The sequence below is a fragment of the Pongo pygmaeus genome, chromosome 4 (genome assembly GCF_028885625.2).
Source record: "Pongo pygmaeus isolate AG05252 chromosome 4, NHGRI_mPonPyg2-v2.0_pri, whole genome shotgun sequence".
Classification (NCBI taxonomy): Eukaryota; Metazoa; Chordata; class Mammalia; order Primates; family Hominidae; genus Pongo; species Pongo pygmaeus.
The window spans coordinates 161,459,427-161,477,139 of NC_072377.2; the positions used below are offsets into that span (position 1 = coordinate 161,459,427).

Below are 17,713 nucleotides of genomic sequence, written 5' to 3' on the forward strand. Positions count from 1 at the left end.
TCACAAATGAGAAAACTGAAGCTAGAAGAAGCAAATTAACTTGCCCAGTATCATATTCCTCTTCACAGTCTTCATGGAGAACCCTGAACTTAGCACTCTGTTTTCAGCATTCACATGTGTCAAAATTCCCAGCCTAGATGAACACAAACATCCACATTATGTATGCCTGTTTTCAGGCAACTGAACACATGTACCTCTACCAGCCTGTGCCACACAGCAGGCTGGTGCTATATAAAAGTGTGGTTACTAACCACTGCTAGGCCTTCAGTATCTGGTACCCAATATCCAATACTCAGCTACCTCATGGTATTTCTCTTGTCAAAAGGTTATAACTCTTGCTATATTCATTTCTTCACCTTTTGCCTATTCTTGTGCCCACAACAGTCTGCCTTCAGCTTTTGATAGAATGTCTCTTGAGATGTAAGTGGCTTCCATGTTGCCAAATTCAGTAGACTTTTGTATTCCCCTCCTTAATTTCCAGCACTGTTTAACACAGATAAATTGTTCCCTCCTTCTTGAAATGCATACTTCCTTCTCTTGGCTTCTGTGTTACCCCATTCCTGGTCTTCTTTCTACCTCTCTAGTCTTATTTTTTTTTTTCATTTTCCTTTGATGGCTCATCCTTCCATACCTAAAATTTAAATGTTGGAGTCCCTTAAAATTCTGACATTGGCTCTTCTTTTGCATTACTCTAACCATTGCTTGGATCATATCACCCTTCTCTTGGTGTCCACACTTATCTACATGCCAGTGACTCCCAATAATAGCAGTTCCCCAGCAAAGCCTTTGCAGGTCCTCTGATGCTAGGCTAGCCCCTCTGCTCAGTGTTCCATAAGCTTCTTGTACTACTTCATAGCATTTACAACAATTTCTCAGTCCTTTTTCCAATAATGCTCTTCTGAGGAAGTTTTTTTCAGGCTTTTTTCTTTTGCTTAATCACACCCCTCCCATGAAATCTTACTATCATAGATATACTAGATATCCGTTTATATACTATGTGAAGTGTGTATTTATATAGCTGTTTATCTATTGCTATACATCTCTAGATATACATATACATTTGTGTTTTATACATGAATACAGTAAGATTTCTTTTGCTTCCCAAGAACCAATTTTTGCCCCCTTGAGGATAACATCACCCCCATTGAAAATGCATGATTTACAATATTCGTTATTTTTAAAAATAGATTTAAATATTTTTTGCAATATCCACCTGTGTTGCTACAATAAAACTTATTAAGAACAAAGATTGTCTTCTTACTGAACATTGCCTCAGCATTGTGCCATTCACATAATAGGTACTTGTTAACTATTTATAGACAACAAATATTACAACAAGCAGAATGACTGTAGATTTTATGTGCATTTTTAAATTTTTTTCTTAATTTGCAATTCCTAAATAAGAAAGCCGGAGCCTATTTTCCCCCACAAAATCATGTCTGACGTAGGCTCTACATAAATATTTGTTGAATGAATTAATTTTATCTGTACTTTTTGGATAAGAAGAATCTGTCCTGATTCCTAAAAAGAAAATATTTGGTATGTATCCTAGAAACCATTTGTAATGACTACAGATGTTTTGCATTAGAAGTTTATTAAATGCCACCAGCAGCCTGGGGAGACACAATGGGATTAAATCACCTCAAGTGACTATTTCTGCTGAAAGTTACTTTCTAGCATCTGTGTATTGTTCATGTCTGGGAAGCTTTTCAGAAGCTGACAGCCACCTTCCCTGTGCTGAATCCTGACATTTGTGGAAACTCTGCATCCTCGTTGATCACTCAGTTCATTTTAAATCTTTGGTTAAACATAACCCAACTCATTTCCTTAAAAAGAATTTTTCACTGCCTATTACTTTTAGGAGAAGGCCAAAAATTCATATTAGGAATTAAATACAAAAATCTCTGTTTCTAAGGCATTTCCTGTGGTTAGTTGTCCCATAACTCACTCTTCTATAACTAATATATGTGCTGTAGAGAAGACTGGTTTGTAGGAAAATGGGTCTCAGATATTAAAGAGTATTTAAATATCAGATTGTAGCCATGTTTATTAGTCTGGACTTACAGAGACAAAAACTATATCTCACATATGTTGGAAATCTTTAAACAGTGGGAGCTACATGAAGATACCTTTAGCTAAAACTTTGGAGTAACCAGAAAATTATCTTGCACAGAAGATAGTACTCGTTACTCAAAGAATTATTAGTTTATTCATAATTTTTCAAAAATATTCCTGGTAAATATCATGGGAGATTACACTTTCATTGTCATGCTTCTTGCTCCTTCATAAGAAAAATATTGTTGGATTCAGAGCAGCTTCCTTTATTAAGTAAAGGCAATTTCTGTTGTGACTTAAATATCAAATACCAAACAACTGGATATCATTTGTGGAGTATAAAGTTTTAATGGGCATGGCTGGCTTTGAGCATTAATCACTTGGCTTTGACTGTCTATTTCATCTCCTCCCGTGGGCCCTGTGATCATCCTTCAGTCTGCTTCTTGTCCAGCACATCACCAGATCCCATTAGTTTTCCTCTTAAATATTTCCTCAGCCATCCACTCTTCTCTATCCTTACTACCAATCATATGATCCCATCTACCACCATCTCTCTCCTGGCTTCTCTTTATTCACCCTTGCCTTCCTTAAGTGTCTTTTCCATGACATAATGTCTCAGTCAGTCTGGGCTGCTATAGCAGGTACTATAGACTGGATGCCTTAAAAAACAGAAATTTATTTTTTACAGTTCTGGAGGCTGGGGAGTGTGAGATCAGGGTGCCAGCATGGTCAGGTTTCTGGGGTCCTTCATGTTGGCTTGCAGACATCCATCATCTTACTGTATCCTCACATGGTGGAGAAAGAGCACTAGTCTTTTTCTCTTCTTCTGAGGACGCTAATCCCATCATGGGCACTCTACCCTGATGACCTCATCTAAACCTAATTATTTCCCAAATGCCCCACCTCCTAATACCATCACATTGAAGACTAGGGTTTCAACATCTGAATTTTGGGGGGACACAAACAAGTAATCCATAACATGCAGCTACAGTGATCTTTGAAAAATGCCAGGTTGATCAAGTCAGATCCCCTGCTTAAAACCTTCACTGTGGCCTCTGAGTCTCTGCACTCCCTGAGCCAAACTTTCTCTCTAGTCTCACCACATGATATTCATCTCTTGCTAAGAATGGCCTAGCAACACCAGTCCTTTTTTTTTTTTTTTTTTTTTCCAGACGGAGTCTTGTTCTGTCTACCAGGCTAGAGTGCATTGATGGGATCTCAGCTCCCTACAATTCCAACTCCCGGGTTCAAGCAATTCTCCTGCCTCAGCCTCCCAAGTAGTTGAGATTACAGGCTCATGCCACCACACCTGGCTAATTTTTGTATTTTTAGTAGCAACAAGGTTTCATCATGTTGGACAAGGTGGTCTCAAACTCCTGACCTCATGATCCGCCTGCCTCAGCCTCCCAAAGTAATGGGATTACAGGTGTGAGCCACCGCGCCTGGCCCAGTCTTCTTTATTAATGGGAATTTCCCAACTGTGAAGCGTTTCCATCATCTTTTCTACTGCTACATTCAGCTGTTGACTACTTCAGTTCTAATTATTTTTCAAATATCAGCAAAAGTTCACTTCTTTAGGAAAATTATCTGCCAAACCAGGTTGTGACTTCAAGTTTTATACTTTCAAAGACATGTTTCTTTTCTTTATCACTACTAGATATTTTCATTTCTGAGATTAATTACTGGGTTTTTTGGGGGTTTTTTTGTTTTGTTTTTTTGTTTGTTTTTTTTTTTGAAACGGAGTTTCACCCTTGTTGCCCAGGCTGGAGTGCAAAGGCGTGATCTTGGTTCACTGCAGCCTCCACCTCCCGAGTTCAAGCGATTCTCCTGCCTCAGCCTCCCGAGTAGCTGGGATTACAGGAATACACCACCGTGCCCGGCTAATTTTGTATTTTCAGTAGAGATGGGATTTCTCCATGTTGGTCAGGCTGGTTTCAAATTCCTGACCTCAGGTGATCCTCCCACCTCGGCCTTCCAAAATGCTGGGATTACAGGCGTGAGCCACCGTGCCCAGCCAATTACTAGTTATTTAAACCAATTAGTGTACACTAGTGGAGGATATTATATTATACTGTGAGCTTCTTACCTCTTTGCTTCATCACTAGAGCCTCCTGCTTGATACAGATTTATTAAGTTAATTGAACTTTGGATTAACCAACATACTGTGCTCCTCTTGTGGTACACAGAGTTTATCCAATCAGTTATATCTAGAAAATAATAAAATAACAGGAGTGGAAGAAACCTTAAAGATTGTGTAATCCACCCAAATGGAGAAATAATACTAAAGGGAAAATTGTCAAAGGCCATGCAATGCATATGCAAAATTAGAACTGAAAATCAGGTTTTTGGTTTCTCAGTATTTGGGTGTTTCAAGAAACAAAATTATTTTTCTTCCATTTCCTTATCACCATTCTCTAGATTGACTTCTTTTCTCCATTTTATAATCTAATATGGGTATAAAACTATATCCTTATCTTGTCAAGTAAAATATCATTGTTATTAAAGTTATCATTCAGGTTATATATACCCAAGAAATGTGAAGTAGAAAACTGACATTTTTACCTCAAACCTTATTCATCAGATATTTTAACTCTACCTTTTGAACCTGTTGAACATTTTGGCCCCAAGGTTTAAACCCAACGATGATTTTTAGCTCATATTCATTAATACAAAAGCAGTAATCATAATTATATCAATATTAATCATGTTCATCAGGAAAAAATTTACCAAAGCAAACTCTGTTAAGCTAGTTAAAATTCTTAAACAATTTTCTAAAGAGTACACTTAAGTAATTTCTGATTTTTAAAAGAACACTTCTTGAAATTCTTACTTTGGAGATCAGTTCTTCATGTACAAGAAGTGATTCATCATAAATTTTCTTTATCAAATTTCACTGATGCTATTTGCTGTCCTAGCAATTTTTCTGTCCAGTGTTTCTCCCAAATCCAATTTTTGTGTGTCACATTTTGCAGATCTGTATTTTTCTTTCAGTATTTAGTCCACAGCAATTTTTAACATGTATATAGTTTTAGGTAATTAGTCATTTTTCATAAAATTTAATTTTCTCAGGTCACTCTTTGGAGTTTTAAAGAATTACAGCGTTTTTAGGGTTTTGATGTTTTAGTTAAGTTTCATTTTTGCTCTCTGCCATTTTATCTATTACGAGATTTATTTTCTGGTGATTATTTCTAGCTATTAAATGCAGTTTAAATTGGATGAAAGTCTATTCCTTTTGTTTTTCCTTAAACACTGAGAAAATGTTTCGCAATTTCCTTTGAAAGCACAGGATTATTTTTTCTTCTCATTAGAAAAAAGAGGTTGCTAAAGGCAGTTATCTGCTTAGATAAGATTGTACACCTCATAAAATTTTAGATTTGGGGTTAACAGTTTAACTCTGATGCTTATCCCTCATTTAATAATTGGGGAAATCCAAAACCAGAGATTTTTATCTGACTTGCCTAAGAGCATAGAGATAGGACTAGATTTCAAGTCTCTTGACATCTGGGACACTTTGAGTCAAAAGTATGACAAAACTGAGATCTGGATTTGAATATCCTTTCTGGAGAGGAGAAGCTGGCTTTTTATTACTTATGGCAGTGGAGTGCATTTGAGATTTTTTTTTTTTTTTTACAAGTTTACCCCCTACCTGTGCTAGTAGGGAAAAGAGCCATTGAGCTGATCTTTATGGTGATTCAGAACACTTTAGATAGATCCTGTCACATGCTTTATAAGTTCCTGATTGCTTGTATGGAATTAAGTTATTGGGCAGAGAACCAGCTAATGGAAACACATTGATGAAATCATTTTTGAGAGACATTAAATGGAACTTAAAGCTGAAATGGCTTTATGGATTTTTCACTCAAACTGTTTATGAACATTTATTGCCAGTAAATTATATTATGTCAAAAGAGGGAATCAGTAGGTATGGTTTTAATAGAAACCTTTTTGAAATAATAAAATTGAGAATGATTCATTATCTGAGAAAACAGAGAGAGGATGGGATGGGGAAATTCATCCTGAAGGATGTTTGTCTACTCTGGAACTTCTGGGAAAGTGAAAAATGGTGTGAAAATCAGAAACCTGATAGCACTTGGAAAGAAATGGCCTTTTTGAAGAGTATTAATATCTCATCTCATTATAGATGTGAATTGCTTTGAGAAGAAAGGTGATTGAGGATTTAGCAAGCATTACTTGATGGTATAAACATTGATATTTGCTCATATCTCATAAAAAGATGTGCATGTAAAGGAGGGACTTAATCTGCTAAGGGAGATAGTCTAGGGGAGTGATCAAAGGCATCAGTTTTAGAACAGAAAGATTAGAGTTCAAATCCCACCCCTCTGACCCCTCACTCAGTCACCCCTCCCACTTCCACTTAGTTGTGTGACCATAGGAAAAATTTCCTGACTTCCCTGAGCCTCAAAGATACTAATAGTCTCCACTTCATAGGGTTATTCTGGTGATCAAATGAAAAACTAGAATATCCAGTACAGTTTCTAGTTCATAGAAAATGCTTTAAAAATGTTATTTTTGAAACAGTCATAGAAGATCTGGCTAAGAAGAAGGACGAATAAGAATCATAAACATTATATAATATTACTGCTGATTGCTTTGTGCCAGAGATCTCATTCAGCCTTCCAAGATTCCTGGGAGATAAAGGTACTATCAACACACTTTCTTTTGAGAGAGGGAAACTGAATACCACAGAGGTTGAACTTCATGCCCAAGGTCACTCAGCTAATGAGTGGCTTTGAAATCTTCCCCTAAGAAGTCTTATCAATGAGTTTGTCCTCCAGTATGTGGAACATATGGACCCCCATTGACCAAAGCCCAGCAAGGACATAATCAAAGGGTATTTGGTTGCATCATGGGAGCTGAGGGAGTGGGAGCCGAGGGAGCATGAGCATCTTGTTCTTCACTTCCTTTCTACATCCAAAGCCTGTCAATCATTTGCCACCTCTTCCTGTCAGAACCTATCTCCCTAGATTTTGCTGGCTTGCCATTCAGTGGGCACCAGCTTAGCCTGGCATTGAGAAAGCAGTAATTTAATACTCCCATAGAAGCATCAGTACCATTTGGAAATGAGTCCAGTAGAAGCCTTCAGAACCTAAAGTCAACCTGGCTGTATCCCATATATGAGCTTGTCCCTGCCTACACAGAGCTTAAGATCTAGTTGACAGAACATCACACCATTCAAAAGCATGTTCTTTGTTGAATATAATGGAGCATTTCTAGACATTACAAAAATGTAAGAGGATTATAAAAATTCACACATGGAAATAAGATATTCTCTCCTCCTTACAGCATCAAAGTACACCAAATGTATAAAAAAGAAACACCTTTACTTCAAAGTACAGGATACTGCCTCAGCTAAGTTTAATTGAAAAACTAATATCTAATGCAATTGTCTGTGATAAACTGAGGCTTAAGTGATTTGAAAACACTTTGGGAGCAGACAAATCAGATAATCGCTATCTTTATGGCTGCAAAGATTCGACTGGTGTTGACAAGTTGTAAAGATAAAAGCTTATAGCACAGTCAAGAGCTAAATGTCTAGATTGGGTTTGGGATCAATGTTAATACTCAAAGTGTAAAAGCTCTGAACTTCAAATGATCTCTCATAGTGTTCTGTTTTGCTTAACTTTTCAAGATAATAATGTAGAACTTTATTTACTGAAAAACTTTTGCTAGTCATTAGGAAAATACTTCACTGTTCTACCATCTAACCCACTGCGTAGATGTCATATGTGTTATGTGATTTGTGCCATGCATTGCAATAAGAGAACTTTGGTTGCTGTTTTTCAAAACATTTCCAGTTGAGTGACTATTAATAGTTTCTGAGAGACAAGAGTCAGACCTTACCATTTCTAGGCATCTTTTCCTTTCTGAAGCCAAGATGGAATTTGCCTCATGGCCTCACTCTGATCTCAGCAAGAATGCTTTCAAAAGAAGTTCCTTGTTTTTTCAAAGGCTGTTTGCATGAGTGATTCAATGCTTTCCTATCATGGAGCTCTAAAGCCGGTGGAAAAATATGTGGGTATTGGGTTGTATAATGGATTCGCTGCGTTTAGCTCCAATCAGTGTGCTGATTGTGCCTCCAGGTGACTCCAGTATCTCCAATCTCTGTTTGCTTTTCTGTTTTGTTTACAGGAGCGGAGGGCACAGTGTTCCCTAAATCTATAGAAACACCTAATGTCAGGGCAGACCCCTTCAAGGAACTAAGGTAAACTTCTGACTTCGGTTTGCATTGATTAATGGCTATTGCCTTGCTCTGTGCAACTGGCCAGTGATTCATTCTGAATAAATAATAAGTGTCACAGCGTGAATACATATATTGAAAGAGGTTGGAGAGAACCAGAAGATAAGCTACAACCAAGAACTTAAAATTGAGGATCTGGGTGGGGTAAAATGTTGCCCACTTTGTGAAATCTAGATTCATTCATTTGGAATGTTTGTTATCTGCTGTATTTTGTGGTACCCAAAACCTATCCAGTTAGAGAACTAGTTGGTAATTGGTGCTGATCAGCCCAAAGAAAAATTATATTTAAAAGAAGATGAAGTCTAAATACAATACAGATGTCTTATTATGCAACAAGCTCTCTATTACTTGGGGTGGTATGGTACTAGAAAGAACCCCCTTCTGCGGATGTTCCAGGTGCTGATGTTAATCTTCAAATATTCATAAATGTGCTGCCTTAGCAGAGGATGACTCTGAGATGCTGTGTACTCACCACCAGCAACTAAGGAAAACACAAAAGAACAGATAGATGGATAAACAGACAGACAGAGAGAGAGCCGGAAAACCATTGCAGCCACCAAACAACCATGCCCCGTCCCTCCCCACAAAATGTATTTAAAATGGTATGTTGAAACAAATAGAACTATTCTTTCTATTGCTTCAAGTTATTCATCATAATTGTGATGAATTCAGTGAATACTGGCTTTTTTTTCATTTCTAGTAGTTCTTTTACCTAAAAGTAATCATAAATCACCATATATGGCACTGAATAACTTTCATAATAGACGTCAACCATAGGCATATGTACTTGCATTGCACAAATCATATCTACTCTTTCCTGATGCAATCTGAAGATCTATGCTTTGCTTAAAAAGCAAGAGCCATGTTGGAGCTAGTGTTTCTTTTAACAGAAGCACATTCTCAGTGAGTGGAAAATGTATCACCTCATTATAAAACCCATAGCATTTTTTGCAAAGCCTATAAGTCTGGATGGCTGTAAGGAAATAAATTGGGCCAAAGGAAGAGGATAGTTGGTGGAGAATGAGAATCTTTTCATAACAAAATCCCACATAGAGTGGGCTGTATTTTTAAGATTACACATCACACCACAAGGTTCTACTTTTACTAGCATAACTATCTTCAGCAGAGCTTCCACATGCCTGAACTTACCTGATTTTCTGTTGGCTAGTTCCTATGTTTCATATAAGGTACTGAAGCTAAAATCTTTTAAGCAAATACATCTGAGAAAACCTGCTTTTTAAGACTCTATGAGAAAGAATTATTGCCTGAGAGTGCAGTGAACCCTCGTGTCTGTGATGGAAGAGGTCTTTTGAGACAAGCTAATGAGTAGCCTTGTTCCCTTTCTTCTCACAGTCCTCTGTAGAAGCAGATTTCTTACAGAACTAGTCAGTAATTAGTGATGATTAGCCCCAAGAAAAAGTGCTGTCTAAAAGAAGCAGGACTCCAATCAACAAGTGGGCGAAGGATATGAACAGATAATTCTCAAAAGAAGACATTTATGCAGCCAAAAGACACATGAAAAAATGCTCATCATCACTGGCCATCAGAGAAATGCAAATCAAAACCACAGTGAGATACCATCTCACACCAGTTAGAATGGCAATCATTAAAAAGTCAGGAAACAACAGATGCTGGAGAGGATGTGGAGAAATAGGAACACTTTTACACTGTTGGTGGGACTGTAAGCTATTTCAACCATTGTGGAAGTCAGTGTGGCGATTCCTCAGGGATCTAGAACTAGAAATACCGTTTGACTCAGCCATCCCATTACTGGGTATATACCCAAAGGATTATAAATCATGCTGCTATAAAGACACATGCACACATATATTTATTGTGGCACTATTCACAATAGCAAAGACTTGGAACCAAGCCAAATGTCCAACAATGATACACTGGATTAAGAAAATGTGGTACATATACACCATGGAATACTATGCAGCCATAAAAAATGATGAGTTCATGTCATTTGCAGGGACATCGATAAAGCTGGAAACCATCATTCTCAGCAAACTATCACAAGGTCAAAAAACCAAACACCGCATGTTCTTACTCATAGGTGGGAATTGAACAATGAGAACACATGGACACAGGAAGGGGAACATCACACACTGGTGCCTGTTGTGGGGTGGGGGGAGGGGGGAGGGATAGCATTAGGAGATATACCTAATGTTAAATGACGAGTTAATGGGTACAGCACACCAACACGGCACATGTATACATATGTAACAAACCTGCACATTGTGCACATGTACCCTAAAACTTAAAGTATAATAATAATTTTAAAAAATAAAAGCAGGACTCTAAATACAATACAGATATTTTTTCTGTGGAACAAAGCTTTTCATTACCTGGAAGATTTGGGAAATATAAGAGGAAAGGAGTTGGAGCCAAGATGGCCGAATAGGAACAGCTCTGGTCTACAGCTCCCAGCGTGAGCGACGCAGAAGACGAGTGATTTCTGCATTTCCATTTGAGGTACCGTGTTCATCTCACTAGGGAGTGCCAGACAGTGGGCGCAGGTCAGTGGGAGAGCGCACCGTGCACCAGCCGAAGCAGGGGAAAGGCATTGCCTCACTCGGGAAGTGCACGGGGTCAGGGAGTTCCCTTTCCAGGGGTGACAGATGACACCTGGAAAATCGGGCCACTCCCACCCGAATACTGTGCTTTTCCGACAGGCTTAGGCAATGGTGGACCAGGAGATTATAGCCCGCACTTGGCTCAGAGGGTCCTACGCCCACGGAGTCTTGCTGATTGCTAGCACAGCAGTCTGAGATCAAACAGCAAGGCTGCAGCAAGGCTGGGGGAGGGGCACCCGCCATTGCCCAGGCTCGCTTAGGTAAACAAAGCAGCCAGGAAGCTTGAACTGGGTGGAGCCCACCACAGCTCAAGGAGGCCTGCCTGCCTCTGTAGGCTCCACCTCTGGGGGCAGGGCACAGACAAACAAAAAGACAGCAGTAACCTCTGCAGACTTAAATGTCCCTGTCTGACAGCTTTGAGGAGAGCAGTGGTTTTCCCAGCACGCAGCTGGAGATCTGAGAACAGGCAGACTGCCTCCTCAAGTGGGTCCCTGACCCCTGACCCCCGAGCAGCCTAACTGGGAGGCACCCCCCAGCAGGGGCAGACTGACACCTCACACGGCCGGCCAGATACTCCAACAGACCTGCAGCTGAGGGTGCTGTCTGTTAGAAGGAAAACTAACAGAAAGGACATCCACACCAAAAACCCATCTGTACATCACCATCATCAAATACCAAAAGTAGATAAAACCACAAAGATGGGGAAAAAACAGAGCAGAAAAACGGGAAACTCTAAAAATCAGAGCGCCTCTCCTCCTCCAAAGGAATGCAGTTCCTCACCAGCAACGGAACAAAGCTGGACGGAGAATGACTTTGACGAGCTGAGAGAAAAAGGCTTCAGACGATCAAATTACTCCGAGCTATGGGAGAATATTCAAACCAAAGGCAAAGAAGTTGAAAACTTTGAAAAAAATTTAGAAGAATGTATAACTAGAATAACCAATACAGAGAAGTGCTTAAAGGAGCTGATGGAGCTGAAAACCAAGGCTCGAGAACTACGTGAAGAATGCAGAAGCCTCAGGAGCCGATGCAATCAAATGGAAGAAAGGGTATCAGCCATGGAAGATGAAATGAATGAAATGAAGCGAGAAGGGAAGTTTAGAGAAAAAAGAATGAAAAGAAACGAGCAAAGCCTCCAAGAAATATGGGACTATGTGAAAAGACCAAATCTACGTCTGATTGGTGTACCTGAAAGTGACGGGGAGAATGGAACCAAGTTGGAAAACACTCTGCAGGATATTATCTAGGAGAACTTCCCCAATCTAGCAAAGCAGGCCAACATTCAGATTCAGGAAATACAGAGAACGCCACAAAGATACTCCTTGAGAAGAGCAACTCCAAGACCCATAATTGTCAGATTCACCAAAGCTGAAATGAAGGAAAAAATGTTAAGGGCAGCCAGAGAGAAAGGTCGGGTTACCCTCAAAGGGAAGCCCATCAGACTAACAGCGGATCTCTCGGCAGAAACCCTACAAGCCAGAAGAGAGTGGGGGCCAATATTCAACATTCTTAAAGAAAAGAATTTTCAACCCAGAATTTCATATCCAGCCAAACTAAGCTTCATAAGTGAAGGAGAAATAAAATACTTTACAGACAAGCAAATGCTGAGAGATTTTGTCACCACCAGGCCTGCCCTAAAAGAGCTCTTGAAGGAAGTGCTAAACATGGAAAGGTACAACCGGTACCAGCCACTGCAAAATCATGCCAAAATGTAAAGACCATCGAGACTAGGAAGAGACTGCATCAACTAACGAGCAAAATAACCAGCTAACATCATAATGACAGGATCAAATTCACACATAACAATATTAACTATAAATGTAAATGGACTAAATGCTCCAGTTAAAAGACACAGACTGGCAAATTGGATAAAGACTCAAGACCCATCAGTGTGCTGTATTCAGGAAACCCATCTCACGTGCAGAGACACTCATAGGCTCAAAATAAAAGGATGGAGGCAGATCTACCAAGCAAATGGAAAACAAAAAAAGGCAGGGGTTGCAATCCTAGTCTCTGATAAAACAGACTTTAAACCAACAAAGATCAAAAGAGACAAAGAAGGCCACTGCATAATGGTAAAGGGATTAATTCAACAAGAAGAGCTAACTATCCTAAATATATATGCACCCAATACAGGAGCACCCAGATTCATAAAGCAAGTCCTGAGTGACCTACAAAGAGACTTACACTCCCACACAATAATGATGGGAGACTTTAACACCCCACTGTCAACATTAGACATATCAACGAGACAGAAAGTCAACAAGGATACCCAGGAATTGAACTCAGCTCTGCACCAAGCAGACCTAATAGACATCTGCAGAACTCTCCACCCCAAATCAACAGAATATACATTTTTTTCAGCACCACACCACACCTATTCCAAAATTGACCACATACCTGGAAGTAAAGCTCTCCTCAGTAAATGTAAAAGAACAGAAATTATAACAAACTATCTCTCAGATCACAGTGCAAACAAGCTAGAACTCAAGATTAAGAATCTCACTCAAAACCGCTCAACTACATGGAAACTGAACATCCTGCTCCTGAATGACTACTGGCTACATAACGAAATGAAGGCAGAAATAAAGATGTTCTTTGAAACCAATGAGAACCAAGACACAACATACCAGAATCTCTGGGATGCATTCAAAGCAGTGTGTAGAGGGAAATTTATAGCACTAAATGCCCATAAGAGAAAGCAGGAAAGATCCAAAATTGATACCCTAACATCACAATTAAAAGAACTAGAGAAGCAAGAGCAAACACATTCAAAAGCTAGCAGAAGGCAAGAAATAACTAAAATTAGAACAGAACTGAAGGAAATAGAGACACAAAAAACCCTTCAAAAAATTAGTGAATCCAGGAGCTGGTTTTTTGAAAGGATCAACAAAATTGATAGACCGCTAGCAAGATTAATAAAGAAAAAAAGAGAGAAGAATCAAATAGATGCAATAAAAAATGATAAAGGGGATATCACCACCGATCCCACAGAAATACAAACTACCATCAGAGAATACTACAAACACCTCTATGCAAATAAACTAGAAAATCTAGAAGAAATGGATAAATTCCTCAACACATACACCCTCCCAAGACTAAACCAGGAAGAAGTTGAATCTCTGAATAGACCAATAACAGGAGCTGAAATTGTGGCAATAATCAATAGCTTACCAACCAAAAAAAGTCCAGGACCAGATGGGTTCACAGCCGAATTCTACTAGAGGTACAAGGAGGAACTGGTACCATTCCTTCTGAAACTATTCCAATCAATAGAAAAAGAGGGAATCCTCCCTAACTCATTTTATGAGGCCAGCATCACCCTGATACCAAAGCCGAGAGAGACACAACCAAAAAAGAGAATTTTAGACCAATATCCTTGATGAATATTGATGCAAAAATCCTCAATTAAATACTGGCAAACCGAATCCAGCAGCACATCAAAAAGCTTATCCACCATGATCAAGTGGGCTTCATCCCTGGGATGCAAGGCTGGTTCAATATACGCAAATTAATAAATGTAATCCAGCATATAAACAGAACCAAAGACAAAAACCACATGATTATCTCAATAGATGCAGAAAAGGCCTTTGACAAAATTCAACAACCCTTCATGCTAAAAACTCTCAATAAATTAGGTATTGATGGGACATATCTCAAAATAATAAGAGCTATCTATGACAAACCCACAGCCAATATCATACTGAATGGGAAAAAACTGGAAGCATTCCCTTTGAAAACTGGCACAAGACAGGGATGCCCTCTCTCACCACTCCTATTCAACATAGTGTTGGAAGTTCTGGCCAGGGCAATCAGGCAGGAGAAGGAAATAAAGGGTATTCAATTAGGAAAAGAGGAAGTCAAATTGTCCCTGTTTGCAGACGACATGATTGTATATCTAGAAAACCCCATTGTCTCAGCCCAAAATCTCCTTAAGCTGATAAGCAAGTCAGCAAAGTCTCAGGATACAAAATCAATGTACAAAAATCACAAGCATTCTTATACACCAATAATAGACAAACAGAGAGCCAAATCATGAGTGAACTCCCATTCACAATTGCTTCAAAGAGAATAAAATACCTAGGAATCCAACTTACAAGGGATGTGAAGGACCTCTTCAAGCAGAACTACAAACCACTTCTCAAGGAAATAAAAGAGGATACAAACAAATGGAAGAACATTCCATGCTCATGGGTAGGAAGAATCAATATCGTGAAAATGGCCATACTGCCCAAGGTAATTTAGAGATTCAATGCCTTCCCCATCAAGCTACCAATTACTTTCTTCACAGAATTGGAAAAAACTACTTCAAAGTTCATATGGAACCAAAAAAGAGCCTGCATCGCCAAGTCAATCCTAAGCCAAAAGAACAAAGCTGGAGGCATCACACTACCTGACTTCAAACTATACTACAAGGCTACAGTAACCAAAACAGCATGGTACTGGTACCAAAACAGAGATATAGACCAATGGAACAGAACAGAGCCCTCAGAAGTAACGCCACATATCTACAACTATCTGATCTTTGACAAACCTGAGAAAAATAAGCAATGGGGAAAGGATTCCCTATTTAGTAAATGGTGCTGGGAAAACTGGCTAGCCATATGTAGAAAGCTGAAACTGGATCCCTTCCTTACACCTTATACAAAAATCAATTCAAGATGGACTAAAGACTTAAACGTTAGACCTAAAACCATAAAAACCCTAGAAGAAAACCTAGGCATTACCATTCAGGACATAGGCATGGGCAAGGACTTCATGTCTAAAACACCAAAAGCAATGGCAACAAAAGCCAAAATTGACAAATGGGAAAAAATTAAACTAAAGAGCTTCTGCACAGCAAAAGAAACTACCATCAGAGTGAACAGGCAGCCTACAAAATGGGAGAAAATTTTCGCAACCTACTCATCTGACAAAGCTAATATCCAGAATTTACAATGAACTCAAACAAATTTACAAGAACAAACAACCCCATCAAAAAGTGGGTGAAGGACATGAACAGATACTTCTCAAAAGAAGACATTTATGCAGCCAAAAAACACATGAAAAAATGCTCACAATCACTGGCCATCAGAGAAATGCAAATCAAAACCACAATGAGATACCATCTCACACCAGTTAGAATGGCAATCATTAAAAAGTCAGGAAACAACAGGTGCTGGAGAGGATGTGGAGAAATAGGAACACTTTTACACTGTTGGTGGGACTGTAAACTAGCTCAACCCTTGTGGAAGTCAGTGTGGTGATTCCTCAGGGATCTAGAACTAGAAATTCCATTTGACCCAGCCATCCCATTACTGGGTATATACCCAAAGGACTATAAATCATGCTGCTATAAAGACACACGCACATGTATGTTTATTGCAGCATTATTCACAATAGCAAAGACTTGGAACCAAGCCAAATGTCCAACAATGATAGATTGGATTAAGAAAATGTGGCACATATACACCATGGAATACTAACAGCCATAAAAAATGATGAGTTCATGTCCTCTGTAGGGACATGGATGAAATTGGAAATCATCATTCTCAGTAAACTATCGCAAGAACAAAAAACCAAACACCGCATATTCTCACTCATAGGTGGGAATTGAACAATGAGAACACATGGACACAGGAAGGGGAACATCACACTCTGGGGACTGTTGTGGGGTGGGGGGAGGGGGGAGGGATAGCATTGGGAGATATACCTAATGCTAGATGACGAGTTGGTGGGTGCAGCGCACCAGCATGGCACATGTATACATATGTAACTTACCTGCACATTGCGCACATGTACCATAAAACCTAAAGTATAATAATAATTAAAAAAAAAAAATGCTCCTTGCAGTCACAAAAGCTAATGAAGTAATTCTTCAACTCACTGCCTATCTTTACGTTGGCACTATTGCAGAAATCACCAGACAGCCAGAAGCCGTGTGCCCAGTAGAATAAGGAACAGAAAACCTAAAGTATCAGTCTCACCAAAATTTGTTGTTGAAAAATGACCATTGAGTTATAAGCTAAACCACTGTCAAATGTTCTGATTCTTTACAATGTGGATACAGATTTGGAGTCAATCAATGTGAACTTTAAAATGTATGTTACCAGGCTGAAGAATTATAGTATTTTGAACAAAATCATCATCATCTTTTTCTCCTTTTTACTTCTGATTAAATCTGCTCAGAGAAGATTAATGACTTATGCAATAACTCAAGTGTATTTGGATTTTGATATCATGATGTTTGTGATGCTAAAAAATATGATAAGACAAATAAGAATATATTTTTGTACATGTGTTTGCTAATTGTATGGTGTATATCACTTTGGGAATGAGACATAGAGTAAAATATTTGTTAAAAAAAAGAAAAAAAGAGGAAAGGAGTTAGGCTGTCTTGGCTTTAAGCAGTAAAGTAAATCTTCTGTAGTTAAAAACAAACCCAAACCAATGAAACAAAAAGACAACTCTCCAAGCATTAGCCCACTCTAGAGATACTTAGCCTAAAGAACATGGAGCAGAGTATTTGCTCATGTTATGCTGAGACATAATCGTAGTGTTTGTTACACAACTTATAAACAACCCTGAAACTTACCTTTAAAAAGTTAAACCTCCACAATTTACATGTGAATCTCCTAAGTCCAGTGCAACAAAATAAATAAATATTTTGTGTAGTTGGTTTATTTACTGTGCTTCTTCAAAAGTTATAGGTATGTCCCACAGAGGCTAGAAAGCATGAATTTTTTTTAATAATTTCAACTTTCATTTTAGATTCAGGGATACACACGCAGGTTTGTTACATAAGTATATTGCATGATGCTGAGGTTTGGAGTACAAATGT

At 38.7% G+C, this 17,713-nt stretch overlaps 1 protein-coding gene across 11 annotated transcripts in view; it reads left to right on the plus strand.

Moving 5' to 3' along the window:
- Positions 1-17,713, plus strand: part of SGCD (sarcoglycan delta) — a 1,056,619-nt gene that overhangs the window by 929,205 nt on the left and 109,701 nt on the right. For all 11 annotated transcript variants that reach the window (XM_063665308.1, XM_054488390.2, XM_063665313.1 and 8 more), the window contains one exon: positions 8,206-8,278. In XM_063665308.1, coding sequence (XP_063521378.1) covers positions 8,206-8,278 — 73 coding nt within the window. The remainder of the gene's footprint in view (positions 1-8,205; positions 8,279-17,713) is intronic.